General features: G+C 44.5%; 1 protein-coding gene across 1 annotated transcript in view; it reads right to left on the bottom strand.

Annotated features, from left to right (window-relative positions):
• The window catches only part of nyap2a (neuronal tyrosine-phosphorylated phosphoinositide-3-kinase adaptor 2a), a 93,459-nt gene that overhangs the window by 22,687 nt on the left and 47,678 nt on the right, over positions 1-23,094 (bottom strand). Inside the window, exon 4 of the mRNA XM_023982755.2 lies at positions 6,129-7,262. Coding sequence (XP_023838523.1) covers positions 6,129-7,262 — 1,134 coding nt within the window. The remainder of the gene's footprint in view (positions 1-6,128; positions 7,263-23,094) is intronic.

Below are 23,094 nucleotides of genomic sequence, written 5' to 3' on the forward strand. Positions count from 1 at the left end.
TGCTGTCAGTACTAGATTAATTATCTGATCCTTTGATTGGGTGGACAACATGTCAGTTCATCCTGCAAGAGCTCTGATAGGCTGGAGGACAACCTCCGGAAGTTGTCATAATTACTGTGTAAGTCTATGGGAGGGGGTGAACACCATGAGCCTCCTAGGCTTTGTATTGAATTCAATGTACCCAGAGGAGGACGGAAGCTGAGTTGTCCTCCGGCTACACCATGGTGCTATCCTACAGAGTGCTGTTGAGGCTACTGTAGACCTTTGCAAAATAGTGTGTTTTAATCAGTTATTTGGTGATGTGATTATATTTAGTATAGTATTATCTAAAAAGTTGTACTTTTAAAATGTTTTACAATTTACATTTTTATGAAATTCACTGAGGAGGATGGTTCTCCCATTCCTCCTCTGAAGAGCCTCCACTGAGGTCCACATTTTGGAAGTGGAAGTCAAAAGATTAGATTGCACATTTATTTTGCCTGTTCACCCATTTCACCTGTTCACCCATTAGTGGAAAGATCAGATAGGTATCAGATAAGGAACTAATTAGCATAAGATCTGAATTGGGCTTCCTGTGTAAACACAGGCATTGACTTGCTCAGAGAACTGGCTTCTTCTTGATGTCCCCCGTACCTCATTATGATTAGGGAAAACTGCATTCGATTATATATATATATCAGACATGGAATGAACTCCAGGAAGAATTGGACAAACCTATTCCCCTAAGGTTGTTTTGATGCCATGATTATTTGATTGATTATGTGTATTTTGGTATTTGCTTCCCTGGTGTATACATTATATTTGATGTGTGTGTTTTGTATTTTATATGTTGTGCATGGGTCATTTGAATAAGAGACCCGCGTCTCTCAATATGACTTCCCTGTCTAAGCAAAGGTTCATATTTACTTCCAGAGTGTATTTATTTTGTATTGATGTATGTGTTTATTATTTTGTATGTTGTTCAGGGGTCACTAAAAAGCAACATGAGTTTCAATATGACATCCCTGACTAAATAAATGTTAAATCACCCCCCAAATAAATACAAATACAAATGTATGTAGATAAGAAAGGATCAGATCTTCAATCAGGGCTCCACTCCAATCCTCTCAGATCAACACAGAACAGGTCCCTAGGGAGTCCTTGGGTCTTTCGGGATGTTAAGATACTGCAGTATGATATGACCACGGGGTGTCACTACAGAGCTGAATACTGTTGGGTGCAGAGCTGTGTAGCAAGGAAGGGAGGAGGTCATACTTCTAAAAATGTTGCAGATATCTAAGGTTGTGTACATTGTGCCAAGAGGATGCTACAGCAAAGCCAGATGGCCTATTATCTCTGTACAACCCCTCAGGTTGTATGGTGTAGCACCCTACACCAGCGAGATCAGGGTGTCGTGTTCTGGTCATCCCTTCTCTTCTACACTGTCCATTTCTGCATGCTTATTCTACTCATGCTTTCTCCCTTCTCTGCCCGCCCACACGTCCTCATCCCTCTCTTCCTGTCCTCTGCTGGGCGGCTGGGCTGTCTTTTTAAACCCTGCAACCTGCGCTCACAGCCTGTCCATTTGCCACCACATTCATCACGTCCTTCATGTGCTCTAAAGGCATTAAGGAAATTGCTTTGCTAGCAGATGAAAGCTTTTTTCAATTATATTCACTGGCAAGTGTATGAGCCGTAATAACCTTCTTGAGCACGGTCCATTTGCCAGCCAGAGAAGAGAATAGAGAGAGAGAGCGAGAGAGAGCGAGAGAGAGCGAGAGAGAGCGAAATAGAGCGAAATAGTTGAAGAAGAGAAGAAGAGAGAGAGAGAGAGAGAGAGAGAGAGAGATGAGAAGAGAGAGAGAGAGAGAGAGAGAGAGAGAGAGAGAGAGAGAGAGAGAGAGAGAGAGAGAAGAGAGAGAGAGAGAGAGAGAGAGAGAGAGAGAGAGAGAGACGAGAGAAGAGAGAGGCCAGAGAGAGAGAGAGAGAGGAGAGAAGAGAGAGAGAGAGAGAGAGAGAGAGAGAGAGAGAGAGAGAGAGAGAGAGAGAGCAGAGAGAGAGAGAGAGAGATGAGAGAGAGGAGAGGAGAGGAGAGAGAAGAGGGGAAGAAGTAGATTGAGAGAGAGTGTCTGTGTTTTCGTGTTGCTATGTCGCCCTGTAGCACTCACATCTCTAGTCATGAAATGCCTTGAAAGGCTGGTGAGCTCACATCAACACCATCATCGCAAACACCCTGGAACTACTCCAATTCGCATACTGCTCCAACAGAGCCACAGATGATGTAATCTCTCCACACTGCCCTTTCCCACCTGGACAAAAGAAACACCTACATGAGAATGCTGTTCATTGAGCATGCTGTTCATTGAGCACCTTGGCATTCTTGGGCACAGGGACTATGGTGGTCTGCTTGAAACATGTAGGTATTGCAGACTAGGTCAAGGAGAGGTTGAAAAACACAAAATAGCACAATTGGTCAGGTGTGTGTGTGTGTGTGTGTGATCTGCATCATGATAGGACTATGGGAGAAGCAGTGTTTCACAGAAGTTCTGGGCTCCCGAGTGGTCTAAGCTACTGCATCGCAGTTGTCTAAGGTACTGCATCGCAGTGCTAGATGTGCCATTAGAGATGCTGGTTCGAGTCCAGGCTCTGTCGCAGCTGGCCGCGACTGGGAGACCCATGGGGTGGCAGACAATTGGCCGCGCGTCGTCTGGGTTAGGGGAGGGTTTGTCCGGCAGGAATGTTCTTGTCCCATCGCACCCTAACGACTCCTGTGGCGGGCTGGGTGCAGGTGTACGGTGTTTGCTCCGACCCATTGGTGCGGCTGGCTTCCGGGTTAAGCAGGCATTGTGTCAAGAAGCAGTGCGGCTTGGCTGGGTTGTGTTTTGGAGGACGCACGGCCCTCGACCTTCACCTCTCCCGAGTCCATACGGGAGTTGCAGCGATGAGACAAGACTGACGACCAATTGGATACCACGAAATTGGGAACAAAACAGGGTAAAAGTAAAAAATATAAATATATTTAAGTTCTGGGCTCATGCTAATTCTCCTTGCTGGACACACACTGACTGACAGCGTCTGTGCACACACACACCACCCGTTGGTCTTGCCTCCTCCATGCTCCCTCAATTCCACAGCAGAAAATATACACACTATACACACACATACACATGGATTTTATGTTGTAAGATATGTGATAGTATAGTAGTGGCCTGGGGGCACATACTTAATACAGTTGAAGTCGGAAGTTTACATACACTTAGGTTGGAGTCATTAAAACTTGTTTTTCAACCCCTCCACAAATTTCTTGTTAACAACCTATAGTTTTGGCAAGTCGGTTAGGACATCTGCTTTGTGCATGACACAAGTAATTTTTCCAACAATTGTTTACAGACAGATTATTTCACTTATAATTCACTGTATCACAAATCCAGTGGGTCAAAAGTATACATACACTAAGATGACTGTGCCTTTAAACAGCTTGGAAAATTACAGAAAATTATGTCATGGATTTAGAAGCGTCTGATAGGCTAATTTACATAATTTGAGTAAATTGAAGGTGTACCTGTGGATGTATTTCATGGCCTACCTTCAAACTCAGTGCCTCTTTACTTGACATGATGGGAAAATCAAAATAAATCAGCCAAGACCTCAGAAAAAAACACCATGGGACCACGCAGCCGTCATACCGCTCAGGAAGGAGAAGCGTTCTGTCTCCTAGAGATGAACGTACTTTGGTGCGAAAAGTGCAAATCAATCCCAGAACAACAGCAAAGGACCTTGTGAAGATGCTGGAGGAAACAGGTACAAAAGTATATATATCCACAGTAAAACAAGTCCTGTATCGACGTAACCTGAAAGGCCGCTCAGCAAGGAAGAAGCCACTGCTCAAAAAAAGCCTTAAAAAAAGCCAGACTACGGTTTGCAGCTGCACATTGAGACAAAGATCGTACTTTTTGGAGAAATGTCCTCTGGTCTGATGAAACAAAAATAGAACTGTTTGGCCATAATGACCATCGTTATGTTTGGAGGAAAAAGGGGGAGGCTTGCAAGCCTTACACCATCCCAACCGTGAAGCACGGGTGTGGCAGCATCATGTTGTGGGGGTGCTTTGATGCAGGAAGGACTGGTGCACTTCACAAAATCGATGGCGTAATGAGGTATGTGGATATATTGAAGCAACATCTCAAGACATCAGTCAGGAAGTTAAAGCTTGGTCGCAATTGGGACTTCCAAATGGACAATGACCACAAGCACACTTCCAAAGTTGTGGCAAAATGGCTTAAGGACAACAAAGTCAAGGTATTGGAGTGGCCATCACAAACCCCTGACCTCAATCCCATAGAAAATGTGTGGGCAGAACTGAAAAAGCATGTGGGAGCAAGGAGGCCTACAAACCTGATTCAGTTACACCAGCGCTGTCAGGAGGAATGGGCCAAAATTCACCCAACTTTTTGTGGGAAGCTTGTGGAAGGCTACCCAACACGTTTGACCCAAGTTTAACAATTTAAAGGCAATGCTACCAAATACTAATTGAGTGTATGTAAACTTCTGACATACTGGGAATGTGATGAAAGAAATAAAAGCTGAAATAAATCATTCTCTCTACTATTATTCTGACATTTCACATTCTTAAAAAAAAAGTGGTGATCCTAACTGACCTAAGACAGGGGATTTTTACTAGGATTAAATGTCAGGAATTGTGAAAAACTGAGCTTTAATGTATTTGGCTAAGGTGTATGTAAACTTCCGACTTTAACTGTATTTCCTGAGCTTTCTTATATCTCCTAGATACAGGACAGACACTTCAAAACCTTATTCCTGATTATTTATTTTACTTTTTTGCCAGTTATGACTGTGTTTTTCAATGGGTTTCTATGGGCTATAGTAGTAGATGCAAAATGTATTTGATTAAATAACGACTTAGACTTTTTTTTATATAAGTTAATGTTGCATAGGCTTTTGTTTTTTAAAACATGTTTTAAAAATATATATTTTAGGTAACCAGTGACTAAGATCATGTATTTTCAGGTAGAGATACTGTACCTCGCAAAGCAACTGCTTTCTTTCCCTCTTGTGCGTTCTCTCTTCTCTCCCTGACAAGTAAGGAAAGGAAAGGGGGATACCTAGTCAGTTGTACAACTGAATGCCTTCAAATGAAATGTGTCTTCCGCATTTAACCCAACCCTTCTGAATCAGAGAGGTGCGGGGGACTGCCATAATCAACATCCAAGTCTTCGGCACCCGGAGAACAGTGGGTTAACTGCCTTGCTCAGGTGCAGAATGACATATTGTTACCTTGTCAGCTCTGGGATTCAATCCAGCAACCTTTTGGTTACTGGCCCAATGCTCTAACCACTAGGCTACCTGACACACCAAAGCGGGTGAGCAATGCATTATGGTCATTGTAGTTTATTGCCACGTGCTCTGCACTAAACTATGTAGAATATTGGTTTGTTGGAAACCACAACTCCCTACTATATCGCACAGTTCTGGCTTGTTCTGACTCATCTCTACAGGACCATGCCTCAGGACTGCCTCAGGTTTACCTGGCCTGATGTCTCCTGGCTGTCCCCAGTCCACCTGGCCATGCTGCTGATCCAGTTTCTGCTGTTTTGCCTGTGGCTATGGAACCCTGACCTGTTCACCAGACACTGTCTCTTATACACATCTAGATGTGTATAAGAGACAGCTCTCTATCTCTACCACACCTGCTGTCTCAACCTCTCAATGCTCGGCTATGAAAAGCCATTTACTCCTGAGGTGCTGATCTGTTGTACCCTCTACAATCACTGTGATTATTATTTGACCCTGCTGGTCATCTATGAATGTTTGAACGTCTTGAAAACACCTCTGACACTGGCCCCTATCTCTTTGTGTATTTTCCTCTATTCCCAACACTGTTTCTCTATATTTCTCCCTCTGACACTGCCTCTCTCTCTCACTCTTTTTTCTCTCTGACATGGCCTGTCTCTCTCTATGTATCTCTCATGGTCTCTGGTCAGGAGACAGATAATCCATGTGTGAATTTATTCAATACCTTTTAGCAACTTTTTATCAGTCACCCTCTGAATTTACATAGATAATTTGAGACAATTTATCCCTCATGCACAAAATACTGTATGTGCCAATACCTAATCATAGGCACTCACATTCAGCGGACTCCTTGACCTTCCTCCCTCCCGATCCCTTCTTTAGCATATTCCGTCCACCGGTAAACAGGTTGGTGAGTTCATCCAGGGGGCTTGTAGGGGTGCGGGAACGCGACACATTCTGCATGGAGCTGTGGGCCGAAGAAGAGTTACTCAGTTTGCCTCCCCCTTCCTTACCAACCGAGCTCTTGGCGGCATGCGCAACGGAGGAGGTGGATCGAGGCATGCTGCCGCCTAGCTTCAGGGCGTCATAAGGTGGTGGGCGCTTGAGGCTGAGCGGTGTGATCGAGCGGCCCATGCTTACAGGTGATGGACATGCGGAATGGCTTCTGGGATACCCATGGGCCGACGCCGATGCCTTGTAGAGAGTGGAGGGCATGGGAGGGGCAGAGGAGCGACCAGACGCAGTGATAGTGTGGGTGAATTGGTGATCCCGCTCTACCCGCTCTCTATCCTTCTCCCGTTCTCGTTTCCTGTCTCTCTCTCTCTCTCCCTTGCGGTGGTGGGGGGAGGAGGAGGGGGGAGGAGCCTCAGAGGTTGTGGGTGAGGCACCCCCCCCGGGCTTGTTGGTGTACCCAGTGGCAACATTCTCCAGCATGGGCAGCTTTGTGACGTCCAGCGGGGTGAGGGGTGATTCATCCGAGTTAGGCGAGCACTGGGCAGGCGCTGGCGGAAAGACCAGCAAGGGCGGCCGGTGGGTGAGCAGGTTGGGGAAGGGGGCGGGGATGTCACAGAGGGACCCCCGGGGGGTGGTGTGGGAGGAGGAGGAACGACCCTGCTCCATGTCCTGTTCCCACTTAGCGTCCTGGAGCATGTCGTCGAACATGGGGTATTTCATTTCCTCATAGACCGACTCACTCTGGTCCTCGTCCTCCAGGAGGCGTTGCTTCAGGTCCCTATGAATGTTACCCACCATCTCGATGTAGACAGGCTCGTCCTCATCCTCCGTGTCTGGGGCTGGGCTCGGGCTCTGGCTCTGCGATGAGGACTTTTCCCTCCTTCCTTCCTTCCTGTTGCCATGATTCTGGATGTAGGACTCATCAAAGGAGGTACTCAGCTGCGTGTTAGGGTTCCTCTTTGGCTTGGGAGGAGGGATCCGCTTGTACTCCTCACTGAACGGTCGCGACTTGGACCCTGCACGGGGGACAGACAGACAGCAGCGTTAAAACAGGTCATCAGCAGATGGCCATGATACAAAGGACAATAGTGGCAGAATTGTTTAAGTTTAAGATCACTTTATTGGTCCAGCCAAATTTGACTTATGCTTTTTTACCCTTCTGAAAGACACAGATACATAAACATACATATACATGGAGAGGTGCAGGGGACTGCCTCACTGTATTTTGTTCCCCCACTTGCAAGTACATGGGTATTTGTTTCTTCAGAGTTAGGGTTAGCATTAGGCTCAAGGTTAGGGGTAGAGTTGACATTCCAAGCCAGGCCTCCAGCTCGGGCTTGTCTGGCTGTGTACATAAAAAAAAATAATGAAATGCAGCACCTTGTCTCTCTCCTCCTCTCTGTCAATGAGCAGGACAGGCAGTGCAGCCAGCAACAGTGTGTATCCCGTTGTCCATGTTGCTGACGCTATACCCAATTACAGTCATTTTATTCATTGTTTTACTTGTTGTTTCTCTTACTGAAAAGTTCTGTTAATGAAATCCCTCATTTGTTTCGACAGCAAAACCATTTCCCTTCAACCGTTACCATGCTCTATTCATGTGGCACTTGCATGTAGTGCATGCACCGTGCATGTAGGGCATGACCGATAAGGTAGGGCCGGACCATAGGACAGCCACTCATAATTGCATTAATAAATTGGTTATAACCTCAGAAAACTGTTATAACACAGCAAAATGGATGCGAAGGATGTGAAGAAGGGTCTTGCCACAGGCGAATGTATATTGGTTGCTCAGGAGGGAAAGGGGAAGTCTGATCTCTGGAAAACATTTGACCTGGTTGTTAAACCACTGGCGAATCCTCTGGCATTGAAAAATGCAAAGGTTGCGGGGCATTTTTAAAGTATGACAGCAAGACAACTGGTACGTCTTCTCTGTAGTGCCATTTTAACAGATGCCCTGGTGCAACGGCCTCTTCCCCAGGCCAAACCTCTATGTCTGCATTTGTTAACAAAAACGTAACTGTGCCACTTAAAGTAAAGCAGTCGGTACCTGACAAATCCGTCAGTTTTTGCTGTAAGGATGTTTGATCCTGTACTGTAGAAGGGACAGGCTTTGACGAGCTCGCCCAAAAGCTTATTGATGTGCTGGCTACTTACGGGGAGGTGCATGCTACCTCTGTTCTGCCCCTCCACCAGACTGTCTCCGCCAGATGTCTGAGCCTGGCAGACGAAAAGAGAGAAACCCTGACGGAGAAAACAAACACCCTGACATACGGACTGATGACTATCGGCAGCTTAGTTATCTGACGATAATATGCCGTTATACTACTGCTGATTTCCAGATTTCCAACCTGACCCACAGCACAGTTTCCAGCAGAAGATGCCAAAACCGGGGGAAATAGTGAAGCTGCTAGTGACCAAATTTGGCCTCAACGCTACGTCATTTTAAGCAAAATTGTTTGGGTAACTGACCAGGGCTCCAACATCGTTCTAGCCCTTCGGCCATATCAGAGACTGGACTGCCGGGAACCAAGTTCTATATGCGGTGCTGTGACATGGCCTTGAGGGAGCAGCACTGGCCATCGATGCACCTGACGTTGCTGAAACGCTCACCGCAGTAAAGTTACTTGTCAGGTAGGCTACTTATGACATGATGATATAAGCAAAATAAATACAATGCAGTATGTTATCCTAATTATTTTGCTTTATATAAACATGTAATACCTTTAGCAACAGTGCATTTAGGAATATAATGAATATAGCCAATATAATAATAATAATAATAATAATGTAGACCTAATGCATTCATATAGCTTTCCATCGGCATCTTATTTGCCATGCAACGGGTTTGAAAGTTTATGATGTGCTTATGAGCAACCACTCTCTACAGCTATGTCAAGCAGTCTGGACTGGCTGCGCAACTCTCAAAGATCCAGCTGCAGATGGGAGACACAAGGTTTAGTACGGTGTACCCGACCCTCAACTCTGTTCAGGACATGTACAATGAAGTGCACGAGAAGCTGGAGGCCCGCAGAAAGAGGCCCTCAGAGAGAGAGGCAAAATAATGACCTGCAAATTTAACCAGTTGAGGATGCTGCCCGCCCAAGACAGGCAAGATGTCTTTGACCATGTGCGCAAACTTTTACAATCCATGGCCGTGCCACCATCAGAGGAGCCTACAGAATACGAAGCGTCTGTGCCACAACCCGCCAAGAGAAGAGAGTTGGACTTTTCAGAGTGGGAAAAAAGAAGATGATGACGACGTGACAAGATACACAACAGAGGCCTGTGATGGCAGACAAAAGAGATATGTTTGGCTGGGGGAAGTCCAAAAGAGCACAGTATATTCACGGCTAGCCAAGTTGGCGAGAAGTGTGATTTGCGTCCCGGGCCAGCAGCAGCAGTGAATGAGTATCCGACGCGGCAAGCTGGACCATAGACAAAAGGAGAACCATGCCTGAACCCTCCACCGTGGAAGTGATCCTTTTTCTTAACAATAATATGCAGGATTTATGTGAGTAAACAACTAATTGGAACTTTCAAATTAAAATGAAATGCATTTGGCCTACAGTAGCTATTGGTATCCCAATTATTCTGACATTTCCAATAAGTTGCCTAGCCTATTCAATTATGAATGAACTATCCATTCTATTTTATTTCAACTTGCCAGCGGCAGGAAGGGACTTTCTTTGTCCCTATAACCACCAGCAATCCCTGGGACTCGTGGCGGGCCTCCCTGGATCTGTCCAAAGATATGTGTTCTTCTGTTAGCCTAATAACAGCGACAACATGTATAATACCAGTCAAAAGTTTGGACACACCTTCTCATTCAATGTTTTTTCTTTATTTTTGCTACTTTCTACATTATAGAATAATAGTGAAGACATCAAAACTAGCACTTATGGAATCATGTAGTAACCAAAAAAGTGTTAAACAAATCAAAATATATTTTACATTTTAGATTCTTCAATGCCTTGATGACAGCTTTGCAAACTCTTGGCATTTTCTCCAACAGTCTGGAAGGAGTTCCCACATATGCTGAGCACTTGTTGGATGCTTTTCCTTCACTCTGCGGTCCATCTCATCCCAAACCATCTCAATTGGGTTGAGGTCGGGTGATTGTGGAGGTCAGGTCATCTGATGCAGCACTCCATCACACTCCTTCTTGGTCAAATAGCCCTTACACAGCCTGGAGATTGTCGTGTTGAAAAACAAATGGTAGTCCCACTAAGCGCAAACCAGATGGGATGGCGCATTGCTGCAGAATGCTGTTGTAGCCATAATGTTTAAGAGTGCCTTGAATTCTAAATAAATCACTGACAATGTCACCAGCGAAGCACTCCCACACCATCACACCTCCTCCTCCATGCTTCACCTACTAGGCATCTCACAAAGACATGGCCGTTGGAACCAAAAATCGTACATTTGGACTCCACATTTGGACTCCACATTCCACTGGTTTAATGTCCATTGCACGTGTTTCTTGGCCCAAGCAAGTATTTTCTTCCCATTGGTGCCGTTTAGTACTGGTTTCTTTGCAGAAATTGGACAATGAAGGCCTGATTCACACAGTCTCCTCTGAACAGTTGATGTTGAGATGTGTCTGTTACTTGTGTGAAGCATTTATTTGGGCTGCAATTTATGAGGCTGGTAACTTTAATGAACTTATCTTCTGCAGCAGAGGTAACTCTGGGTCTTCCTTTCCTGTGGTGGTCCTCATGAGAGCCAGTTGCATCATAGCGCTTGATGGTTTTTGCGACTGCATTTGAAGAAACTTTCAAAGTTCTTGAAATATTCTGAATAGGCTGACCTTTATGTCTTAAAGTAATGATGGACTATCGTTTCTCTTTGCTTATTTGAGCTGTTCTTGCCACAATATGGGCTTGGTCTTTTACCAAATAGGGCTACCTTCTGTATACCACCCCTACCTTGTCACAACACAACTGATTGGCTCAAAAGCATTAAGGAATTCCACAAATTAACTTTGAACAAGGCACACCTTTTAATTGAAATGCTTCCCAGATGACTACCTCATAAAGCTGGTTGAGAGAATACCCAGAGTTTGCAAAGCTGTCATCAAGGCAAAGGGTGGCTACTTTGAAGAATCTCTAATATAAAATATATTTTGATTTATTTAACACTTTTTTGGTTACTACATGATTCCATATGTGTTATTTCATAGTTTTGATGTCTTCACTTGTCACGTTTGTCATAAAGATCGGACCAAGGTGCAGCGTGGTATGCGTACATTCTTATTTTATTAAAGAAAGAACACTGGATGCTCACTTGAGCCCGGCAAGTGCGGGGAGCTAACACAGGACGCACTGGGCTGTGCAGACGCACCGGAGATACAGTATGCAGAGCCGGCGCAGGATATCCTGGCCCAAGGAGATGTACTGGAGACCAGGAGCGCTGAACCGGCACCATCCGTCCTGGCTGGATGCCCATTTTAGCCCGGCAAATGCGAGGAGCTGGAATAGAGCGCACCGGGCTATGAATGCGAACTGGAGACACCGTGTGCATCTCTGCATAAGACGTGCCTGACCAGTTACAAGCTCCCCATGGTAAACACGAGGAGTTGGCTCAGTCAATCACTCTTTCACTTTGAGCCATGAGAGATTGACATGCATCTCATTAATGTTAGCTCTACGTGTACTTTTAAGTGCCAGCCGTGCTGCCCTGTTCTGAGCCAACTGCAATTTTCCTAAGTCCCTCTTTGTGGCACCTTACCACATGACTGAACAGTAGTCCAGGTGCGACAAAACCAGGGCCTGTAGGACCTGCCTTGTTGATAGTGTTGTTAAGAAGGCAGAGCAGCACTTTTTTATGGACAGACTTCTCCCCATCTTGGCTACTGTTGTATCAATATGTTTTGACCATGACAGTTTAAAATCCAGGGTTACTCCAAGCAGTTTAGCCACCTCAATTTGCGCAAATTCCACATTATTCATTACGAGATGCAGTTGAGGTTTAGGGTTTAGTGAATGATTTGTCCCAAATACAATGCTTTAGGTTTTGGAAATATTTAGGACTAACTTATTCCTTGCTACCCATTCCAAAACTAACTGCAGCTCTTTGTTAAGTGTTGCAGTCATTTCAGTTGCTGTAGTAGCTGGCGTGTATAGTGTTGAGTCACCCGCATACATAGACACATTGGCCTTACTCAAAGCCAGTGTTATGTTGAGATTGCGTAATTTATGGATCTGTTGGGGCTGTATGCAAATTGGAGTGGGTCGAGGGTATCTGGGATTGTGGAGTTAATGTGTGCCATAAATAGCCTCTCAAAGCACTTTATGAATACAGAAGTGGGTGCTACAGGGCGGTAGTCATTGTGGCATGAAGCATTAGAGTTCTTGGGGACAGGAATGAGCGTGATCATCTTAAAACATGTGGGGATTACAAACTGGTACTAGGAAAGGTTGAAAATGATTGTGAATATGCCTGCCAACTGGTCATTGTGGGACTTGTACTTATTCCTGTCGGCGTAGCCTCAGGGTTGTCTACGATAGTTCTGTGTGTGGTAGCCCTGTTCTCAACCTCTGTGTTATTCCAGGGCTTTTGATTGGGGAAGCAGGGAACCCTCACTGTGGGGAAAATGTAGTCAATGCACTTTCTAATGAAGCCGGTGACAGAGGTGGTTAGCTCATCAATGCAATCGGGGAAGTCTCGAAACATATTCCTATCAGTGCTAGCAAAGCAGTGCAAAGCAGTCCTGTAGCATAATCTCTAATTCCGGTGGCCATTTCTCAACAGAGCGAGTGCTTTCTGTATGTAAACAGGAAGCAGGAGTACGGAGTCATGATCGGATGTTCCGAATAGTGGACGAGGGAGGGCCTTGTATTCTTGCTTGTAGGTAGAATAGCAGTGGTCTAAGACTTTATCGTCCCTAGTGCCGTTGGAGATGTGTTGATGGAAGTTGGACATCACGTGTCTTAGTGACGCAGAATTAAAATCGGTGGCAACCAGAAAAGCAGCCTCTGGATACAGGTTTTCTTGCTTGTTTATAGCCTTGTACAGTTCGCTTGTTATTTTTTTAGTCCTGAGGTGGAATGTATACAGCAGTCATGATAACAGACGCAAACTCCCTCGGGAGGTAGAAGGGTCAGCGTTTGACCATCAGGTATTCCAAGACAGGTGAACACTTCCACCGCGCTGGAGTAAGCACACCAGTTGGTTTTGATGAAGAGGCAAACCTCCCCCCTCGATTTCCCAGACTCCACTGTCCTGTCCGCCCGGTGAATGGAGAATCCATCAAGTTGGAGAGCCATGTTTCAGAAAAGCAAAGAATATTGCAGTTTCGAGAGTCCCGTTGGTGGTAAATCCACGATTGGAAGTCATCCAGATAATTATCAAGTGACTGGCGAGTAGAATGGAGGGAAGAGGTGGCCGGTTTACCATTTGCCTTCATCTCACTAGGATCCACCCTCTTGCCTCTGTAACGCCGGAGTTTCCTCTTGGTAGCCCCAAAATTGGGTTGGAATTACAGAGAGCCCAGGGCAAATGAGTCGAAGTTGAAGCCAGAACTGGGGTAAGTAATTGCCAAGATGATGTTCAAAAGTTCTTGTCAATTGTAGGAAATAATAGCACCCACACAATAGACCATTGATGGCCTCCTATTTCCTATAGGCTTTTTCCTGTGCACACACTGTTCCTACTACGCACAATCTCAAAAGCAAACAAACCTATCATCTTGAAATACTTCACTACCCAGTACGCAAAAGAAGGCCTCTGGCTTGATATTTGCCATTTCCCTATACCCAAGGCTTTAAATTCCTATCACTAGAGGGCGAGCAGAGTTTGCCATTTAAGATGTTATTTGCATCTCTGGCAGGTAGCCCCCACTCAGAGGACCACTGTAAAACCTCATCAAGCAATCTAGCCATGGGTTCATTTGAAAGACAATATATATTTTTTGCATTATTAAGTCTTGATATATGCTACAGTCTATGATTCATACTCTCACTACAACACTGTCAATACTAGAGAAATGCACACTACGTACAGTAGGTGGTGGCACCTCTTAAACCCCACAGAAGAATCCGAAAAGCCCACACCAACAGGATGTTACCATCAACCATATCCTCCATTGAATGTAATAGCAGCAGAGATTCTCTTTGGAAGAATGACAAATTTTGGAAAGAAAATACCACAGGTTTTTGGAACTAAAGAACAGTTAAATTGTTTGTATTTATCACCACTGAACATTTTGAAATACGGAACTACAGTTCTCAGACCGTTACAGCCTTATTCTAAAATTGATTTTAAAAAAATTCGCCCTCATCAAGCTACACACAATAATACTCCATAATGACAAAGCAAAAACACGTTTTTAGACATTTTTGCAAAAAAAACATTTAAAAAATGAAATAATACATTTACATAAGTATTCAGACACTACTCAGTACTTTGTTGAAGCACCTTTGGCAGCAATTACATCCTTGAGTCTTCTTGGGAATGACGCTACAAGCTTGGCACACCTGTGTTTGGGGAGTCTGTCCCCTTCTTCTCTACAGATCATCTCAAGTTCTGGCTGGGCCACTCAATGACACTCAGAGACTTGTCCAGAAGCCACTCCTGCATTGTCTTAGCTGTGTGCTTGGGGTCATTGTCCTGTCCCCAGTCTGAGATCCTGAGTGCTCTGAAGCAGGTTTTCATCAAGGATCTCTCTGTACATTGCTCCGTTCATCTTCCCTAGATCCTGTCTAGTCTCCCAGTCCCTGTCGCTAAAAACATTCCCACAGCATGATGCTGCCACCACCATGCATTAATGTAGAGATGGTGCTAGGTTTCCTCCAGACGTGACGCTTGTGCCTCGACACAATCCTGTCTCGGAGCTCTACGGGCAATTCCTTGGACCTCATGACTTGGTTTTTATTGTGACATGCACTGTCAACCTTATATAGACAGGTGTGTGGGCTTGAGGTTGCTTCCTTGAGCACCCAGGTCGTCAGTCTAGGTAAGAAACTTTGGAAAGCACAGATTGGAATGTTTACCTTTTCTAGGCCGGTGTTGCCCGGAGTTCGTTTGCATCTCCTGCCTCTCATCCCCAATCTGATTGCGGAGTCGAAGGAGCACAGCAAGAGGAGCATAGCAATCGACGATGGTCGCATGTCACAAGTTGTAGAAGCCGAACACAGCGGCCTCCCGCAAAGCAGTCTACACTCCCAACGAGAGGCCCAGAACGGATTGAAACAACGAATAGTTTCACCACCCTGGACCCTGATCTTCCTGCACATTTGTCGCTGGGGGTACCTGTGTCTGCGGCCACTGTGCCTACTCCTACTCCCTCCCCTAACTTGAGCCCCACTCTGGATCGAGCGGGGCTTTTCCATCTGTCGGAGGCCTGCACCAGGCGCTAGGAGCTACGGGCTCAAGTTATCCTGCCACTCGCACATCCTTAAAGGGTTCTCCGAATCCTGTGAAGCATGGGAGTGGGCGGATTCCCTCGTCCTTCTCGCCAGCCGTGATTTTGGGCAGCTCCGTGGTAAGAAATGTGACTGTTCCTGGTGCATAAACTATCTCGCGTCAATGACATAAATAAGCTGCTCCCGAATGTACAACGTTAGTAAATAGACATCGATTCTATTGTAGTCAATGTGGGTTTTGATGACATTATGAAGGGCAGCTCTGAACAGTTGAAACTGGATTTTAAAGAGTTGATTGACTCTCTGCTATACACTGATAAAAGACACATCATATCCGACCCTGTGCCCTCTCTGAATTGTGGCATGCAATGCTTTAGCAGGATTCTTTCTCTTCACAACTGGCTACGTGATTATTGCTGCTCAATGTGTGTAACTTTTGTTGACAATTTCGATACCTTTTGGAAACAAAACCTATTTAATAAGGAGGATGGAATCCACCCAAATCATTTGGGTTCCTGGATCCTTTCACAGGATTGTATGGCTGTGCTGAGACAACGACTTATCAATGACCCAAGCCCAGCTCAGTTAATCCCTACCATTGTGTTGCTGAGTTGTCATAATTCTTCAGCAAATGTACATTAAACCAGGGGTGTTGGTAACTGCCCTGAATTCCTCTGCTGATCCTACATATATTGTATGCAGCAATCATGTGCCCATGAACCAGATGTATGCTGTTAGGACTGAGGCGGTTTGCCCTGGTAGGAAGTCCACTGTGTGCAGCTCACCCTGCACTAACATAAATAACATGAGCATGTCTACTTCTGCTAAGCTTCCCAGTAAAGCAATGAAAACAAGCAAGCATCCCAGAAAAGTGCTCAAAATAGCCCATGTTAAACATATGTAGCTGAAGAAACAAGTTTCATGAAATTAATAACTTGCTAGTAACAGATTACATTCATATTCTCTGAAACTCACTTAGTAATCGCTTTTATGATACAGTGTTAGCAATACAAGGTTATAACATTTACAGAAAATACAGAAATGCCAATGGTGGATGTGTTGATGTTTGCATTCAGAACCAGAATCCTGTAAAGCTTAGAGAGGATCTCATGTTAAATACTGTTGAAGTAATATGGCTACAGGTTCATATGGCACACCTAAAGCCCATTATTGTGGGAAACTGCTATAGACCACCAAGTGCTACCAGTCAGTATCTGGATAACATGTGTGAAATGCTTGATAATGTATGTGATATCAACAGAGAGGTATATTTTCTGGGTGTTTTAAATATTGACTGGCTGTCATGAGGCAACCCACTCAAGAAAATGCTTCAAACTATAACCAATGGCTGCAACCTGGTTCAGGTTATCATCAGCCTACCAGGCTAGTTAAAAACAGAAACGGAATTAAATCATCAACATTTATTGATGACATGTTTATTAATGTTTCAGAAATTAGCTTGAAAGCAGTATCCAGATCCATCGGATGTAGTGATCAAAATATAGTAGCCATAACATAGTGTATAAGAGGTCATACAATAAGTTTTGTAGTGATTCCTATGTTGTTGATGTAAAGAATATTTGTTGGTCCGTGGTGTGTATTGAAGAGCAAACACATTTACGAAATTGCTTGTCCCAGTTACTAATAAGCATGTCTCCATTAAGAAAATGACTGTAAAAAAATGTAAATCCCTGTGGATTGATGAGAAATTGAAAAATGTTATGGTTGAGAGGGATGAGGCAAAAGGAATGGCAAATAAGTCTGGCTGCACAACCGATTGGCAAACATACTGCAAATTGAGAAATCATGTGACTAAACTGAATAAACAGAAGAATAAACTACACTATGAAACAAAGACAAATGACATGAAAAATAATAGTAAAACATTTTGGAGCACCTTTTTAGATTTTTATTTAACTAGGTAAGTCAGTTAAGAACAAATTCTTATTTACAATGACGGCCTAGACCGGCCAAACCCTAACCAAGACAATTGTGCACCGCCCTATGGGACTCCCAATCACAGCCGGTTGTGATACAGCCCGGGATTGAACAGGGTCTGTTGTGAAGCCTCTAGCACAGCGATGCAGTGCCTTAGACAGTTGCACCACTCAGGAGCCCTTAAATGAAAGCACCAGGTCTCATTCATCACAAAAATAACTACTTTAATGATTTTTTCATTAGCAAGATTAGCAAACTTAGGCATGACATTACAGCAACAAACGCTGAAACTACACATCCAAGTATATGAAAGACAAGCATTGTAATTTTGAATTCTGTAAAGTGAGTGTGGAAGAGGTGAAAAACATATTATTGTCTATCAACAATGACAAGCCACTAGGGCTATTTGCCATTATCTTCATTTTAAGCCTACTAGACAGTGTGTGCCCTGAGGCCTGAAAGGAAGCAAAAGTCACTCCACTACCTAGGAATAGTAAAGCCCCCTTTACTGGCTCAAATAGCCGACCAATCAGTCTGTTACCAACCCTTAGTAAACTTTTGAGAAAAATGTTGTTCGACCAGATACAATGCTATTTTTTCAGTAAACAAATTGACAACAGTCTTTCAGCACTCTGATACGGAAGGATATTCAACAAGCACAGCAACAACAACAAAAAACAAGCCATGAAGTCAAAGGAATTGTCCGTGTCGAGGCACAGATATGGGGAAGGGTAAAAACTAATTTCTGCAGCATTGAAGATCCCAAAGAACACAGTGGCCTCCATCATTCTTAAATGCAATAAGTTTGGAAGTACCAAGACTCTTCCTAGAGCTGGATGCCTGGTCAAACTGAGCAATCGGGAGAGGAGGGCCTTGGTCAGGGAGGTGACCAAGAACCCAATGGTCACTCTGACAGAGCTCCAGAGTTTCTCTGTGGAGATGGGAGAACCTTCCAGAAGGACAACCATCTCTGCAGCACTCCACCAATCAGGCCTTTATGGTAGAGTGGCCAGACGGAAGCCACTCCTCAGTGAAAGGCACATGACAGCCAGCTTGGAGTATGCCAAAAGGCACCTAAAGACTCTTAGACCAAGATTGAACTCTTTGGCCTGAATACCAAGCGTCACGTCTGGAGGAAACCCGGCACCATCCCTACGGTGAAGCATGATGGTGGCAGCATCATGCTGTTGGGGTGTTTTTCAGCGGCAGGGACTGGGAGACTAGTCAATCGCACTCCACACTGCCCTTTTCCACCTGGACAAAAGGAACACCTATATGAGAATGCTGTCCATTGACAACAGCTCAGCATTCAACAACATAGTGTCCACAACGCTCATCACTAAGCTAAGGACCCTGGAACTAAACACATCCCTCTGCAACTGGATCCTGGATTTCCTGACGGGCCGCCCCCAGGTGGTAAGGATAGGCTACAACACATCTGCCATGCTGATCCTCAACACTGGGGCCCCTCAGTGGTGTGTGGTTAGTCCCCTCCTGTACTCCCTGTTCACCTACGACTGTGTGGCCAAGCACGACTCCAACACCATCATTAAGTTTGCTGACGACACAACAGTGGTAGGCCTGATCACCGACAACGATGAGACAGCCTATAGGAAGGAGTTTAGAGACCTGGCAATGTGGTGCCAGGACAACAACCTCTCCCTCAATATCAGAAAGACAAAGGAGCTGATGTGGACGACACGAAAACGGAGGTCCGAACAGGCCCCCATTAACATGGGAATCAGTGAAGAACAAATTCTTATTTACAAGGACAGCCTACTCCTTCCTCCCAGTCGGGGAATTGAACCCCGGTCTCCCGCGTGCCCGCTTTCAAATGCTTCTCAAAGATGCCCTCTGGTGGTCAAACTAGCACTAACTAGCATTAATGGTACCAGGGGTTCACACTTAATAACGTACCATAGAATTCTGCAGCACCATGCAAACTGTGCCTCAGTACACTGCAACTTTTAAAGGAGGAACCACTGTATGGCAACTGCTAGGCGTCCGACCGTAAGCCGCCACAGAGGGTATTGCGTATTGCCCAGTACATCACTGGGGCCAAGCTTCCTACCATCCAGGACCTATATACTAGGCAGTTTCAAAGGAAGGCCAAAAAATTGTCAAAGACTGCAGTCACCCAAGTCATAGACTGTTCTCTCTGCTACCACATGGCAAGTGGTATCGGAGCGCCAAGTCTAAGTCCAAAAGGCTCCTTAACAGCTTCTACCCCCAAGCCATAAGACTGCTGAACAATTAATAAAATGGCCACCCTAACTATTTACATTGACAAGCTCACAGACGGGACCACCGAGGGCTGAAGTGCATCGAGCATAAAAAGTGGTCTGTCCTTTGTTGCAACACTCACTACCAAGTTCCAAACTGCCTCTGGAAGCAACATCAGCATAAGAACTGTTCGTCGGGAGCTTCATGAAATGGGTTTCCATGGCCTATCAGCCGCACACAAGCCTAATATTATCATGTCGTAATGCCAAGCGTCGGCTGGAGTGGTGTAAAGCTCACCACCATTGGACTCTGTAGCAGTAGAAATGCGTTTTCTGGAGTGATGAATAACGGTTCACCATCTGGCAGTCCGACGGACGAATCTGGGTTTGGCAGATGCCAGGAGAATGCTACCTGCTCCAATACATAGTGCAAACTCTACAGTCTGGTGCAGGGGGAATAACGATCTGGGGCTGTTCAAGCTAGGCCCCTTAGTTTCAGTGAAGGGAAATCATAACCCTGGCATACATTCTAGAAAATTCTGTTCTTCCAACTTTGTGGCAAAAGCTTGGGGAATGCCCTTTTCTGTTTCAGCATGACAATGCCCCCATGCACAAAGTGAGGTCCATGCAGAAATGGTGTGTCGAGATCGGTGTGGAAGAACTTGACTTGCCTAGACAGAGCCCTGGCCTCACAACCCCATCAAACATCTTTGGGATTAATTGGAATGCCGACTGTGAGCCAGGCCAAATCACCCAACATCAGTGCCTGACCTCACTAATGCTCTTGTGGCTGAATGGAAGCAAGTCATCGCAACAATGTTCCAACATCTAGTGGAAAGTCTTCCCAGAAGATTGGAGGCTCTTATAGCAGCAAAGAGGGGACCAACACCATATTAATGCCCATGATTTTGGAATGAGATGTTTGACAAGCAGGTGTCCACATACTTTTGATAATGATTTGTATGTAGATGTCCTACCCTAACTCTTTCAGGTAATACATTCTATGCAGTGTTAGCCTTATATTTAGCTAATGAATAATGGGTTATGCATGGCCTCACGCCTTAAAAAATGCTTCTTAGCTCCTGGAGTCCAGTGAAAAAAGAGCAGTTATTTATTCAGACCCATTACCATTCAGTCTTCGTGAAGAGAAGTGAAGGCTGCCTGCATCTTATTCTAGTCCAATATTATTCAAGCATGTCATTACAATGCTGACGATAAGGACAACGAAACGAATTTCAGTTAACTGTTGAAAGCGAGGAAGGAATGAAGCAAGAGAAAGAGTAATAAATCAAATCAAATCAAATCAAAGTTTATTTGTCACGTGCGCCGAATACAACAGGTGTAGACCTTACAGTGAAATGCTTACTTACAGGCTCTAACCAATAGTGCAAAAAAGGTATGAGGTGAACAATAGGTAAGTAAAGAAATAAAAACAACAGTAAAAAGACAGTGAAAAATAACAGTAGCGAGGCTATATACAGTAGCGAGGCTATAAAAGTAGCGAGTCTACATACAGACATGATTTATATTTCTACTTTGCACATTCTTCCACTGCAAATCTACCATTCCAATGTTTTACTTGCTATATTGTATTAACCTCGCCACCATGGCCTTTTTTTGCCTTTACCTCCCTTATCTCACCTCATTTGCTCACATTGTATATAGACTTATTTTTCTACTGTATTATTGACTGTATGCTTGTTTTACTCCATGTGTAACTGTGTTGTTGTATGTGTCGAACTGCTTTGCTTTATCTTGGCCAGGTTGCAATTGTAAATGAGAACTTGTTCTCAACTTGCCTACCTGGTTAAATAAAGGTGAAACAAAATAAATAAAAATAAAAGACACCGGTTAGTCGGGCTGATTGAGGTAGTATGTACATGTAGATATGGTTAAAGTTACTATGCATATATGATGAACAGAGAGTAGCAGTAGCATAAAAGAGGGGTTGGCGGGTGGTGGGTGGCAGGTGGCGGGACACAATGCAGATAGCCCGGTTAGCCAATGTGCGGGAGCACTGGTTGGTCGGGCCAATTGAGGTACTATACATGAATGTATAGTTAAAGTGACTATGCATATATGATAAACAGAGAGTAGCAGCAGCGTAAATCGCACATCGCACAACATTAGGATAAATATTATGAATGGTATATATGGGTCAGCCTACTAAACATAACAATTTTAAATAGGTCGTATCATATTTCAAATTCGCTAGCATATAATTGCAACTTTGTGGGCCGCATGTCCTGCACCAGCATTGCATGTTCTCTCCCAGCTTCATGGTTCGAATGAGGTGTGTAATTTCAGCATAGAACACAGTATAATACAATACAGTACAGTATTACAGTCCACACTCAAAAAGATTAGCCTACTAGAGCTTGTTAAATTTATTTATCCAAGACAGCATAACTACATCTATGGGCTTTTATGTTTTTCTGTAGTGCGTAATGTGCTATCCATGTGTTGGATAACGGCACAGTCATTTGGGCTTTTTTGGGTTTGGGCTCATAAAAAATCTGAAGCTCATAGAAAATCAGTAATGTATGGCTCATCAAGCTCAGGTAGCATCAGGCTTGAATTGTAATGCTGATCACAGCTCAAATGAAATTCAGACATATTTATGTGCTTTATATGCTTCTAAATGACACTTCCGGTTTTGACAGGAAACACCGGGTTACCCGGGAGAAAAGTTATTTATTCTCAGGATGGAAGATTAGCAAAATACCGTGAAAATATTCCATCGTAGTATGTGTGAAGACATGTGAAAGCCTAAGAGAGGAATGACAAGAGTGTGGAGTGAGGAACAGAGAGAGATAGGAAAGAGAGGGAATTGATGACATCTGCATACAGACAATGCTGAGGAGATGAAGAAGAATCCTATATTTCTCTCCTGAAAGATTCAGAGTATAGACATATACAGCACATCAGCAGCACACTGCTACTGCTGGTACCAACGTGCTGCTACTGCGGCTTGGGGAAATGACGGTGACGTAAATAAACGAGAAAATGCTCACCCAAAGGTAACGTTTCTAGTGGGTGGAGACTGAAATGCGTTTTTACCCCACTTTTACCAACACTCTGGACCACTTTTACTTTACCCACAGAAACGCATACAAGGCCCTTGCATCCCTTTGGCAAATCAAACCATGCCTCCATCCTCCTGTTTCCTGTTTACAAGCAAAAACTCAAACAGGAAGTACCAGTGGTCAATATGGAAGCGGTCTGAAGAAGCGGACGCTAAGCTACAAGACTGCTTCGCTAGCACAGACTGGAATATCCGATAACATTGAGGAGTTTACCACATCACTCAGGGGTTTCATCAA

The sequence above is a fragment of the Salvelinus sp. IW2-2015 genome, linkage group LG4p, assembly GCF_002910315.2.
Source record: "Salvelinus sp. IW2-2015 linkage group LG4p, ASM291031v2, whole genome shotgun sequence".
Taxonomy (NCBI): Eukaryota; Metazoa; Chordata; class Actinopteri; order Salmoniformes; family Salmonidae; genus Salvelinus; species Salvelinus sp. IW2-2015.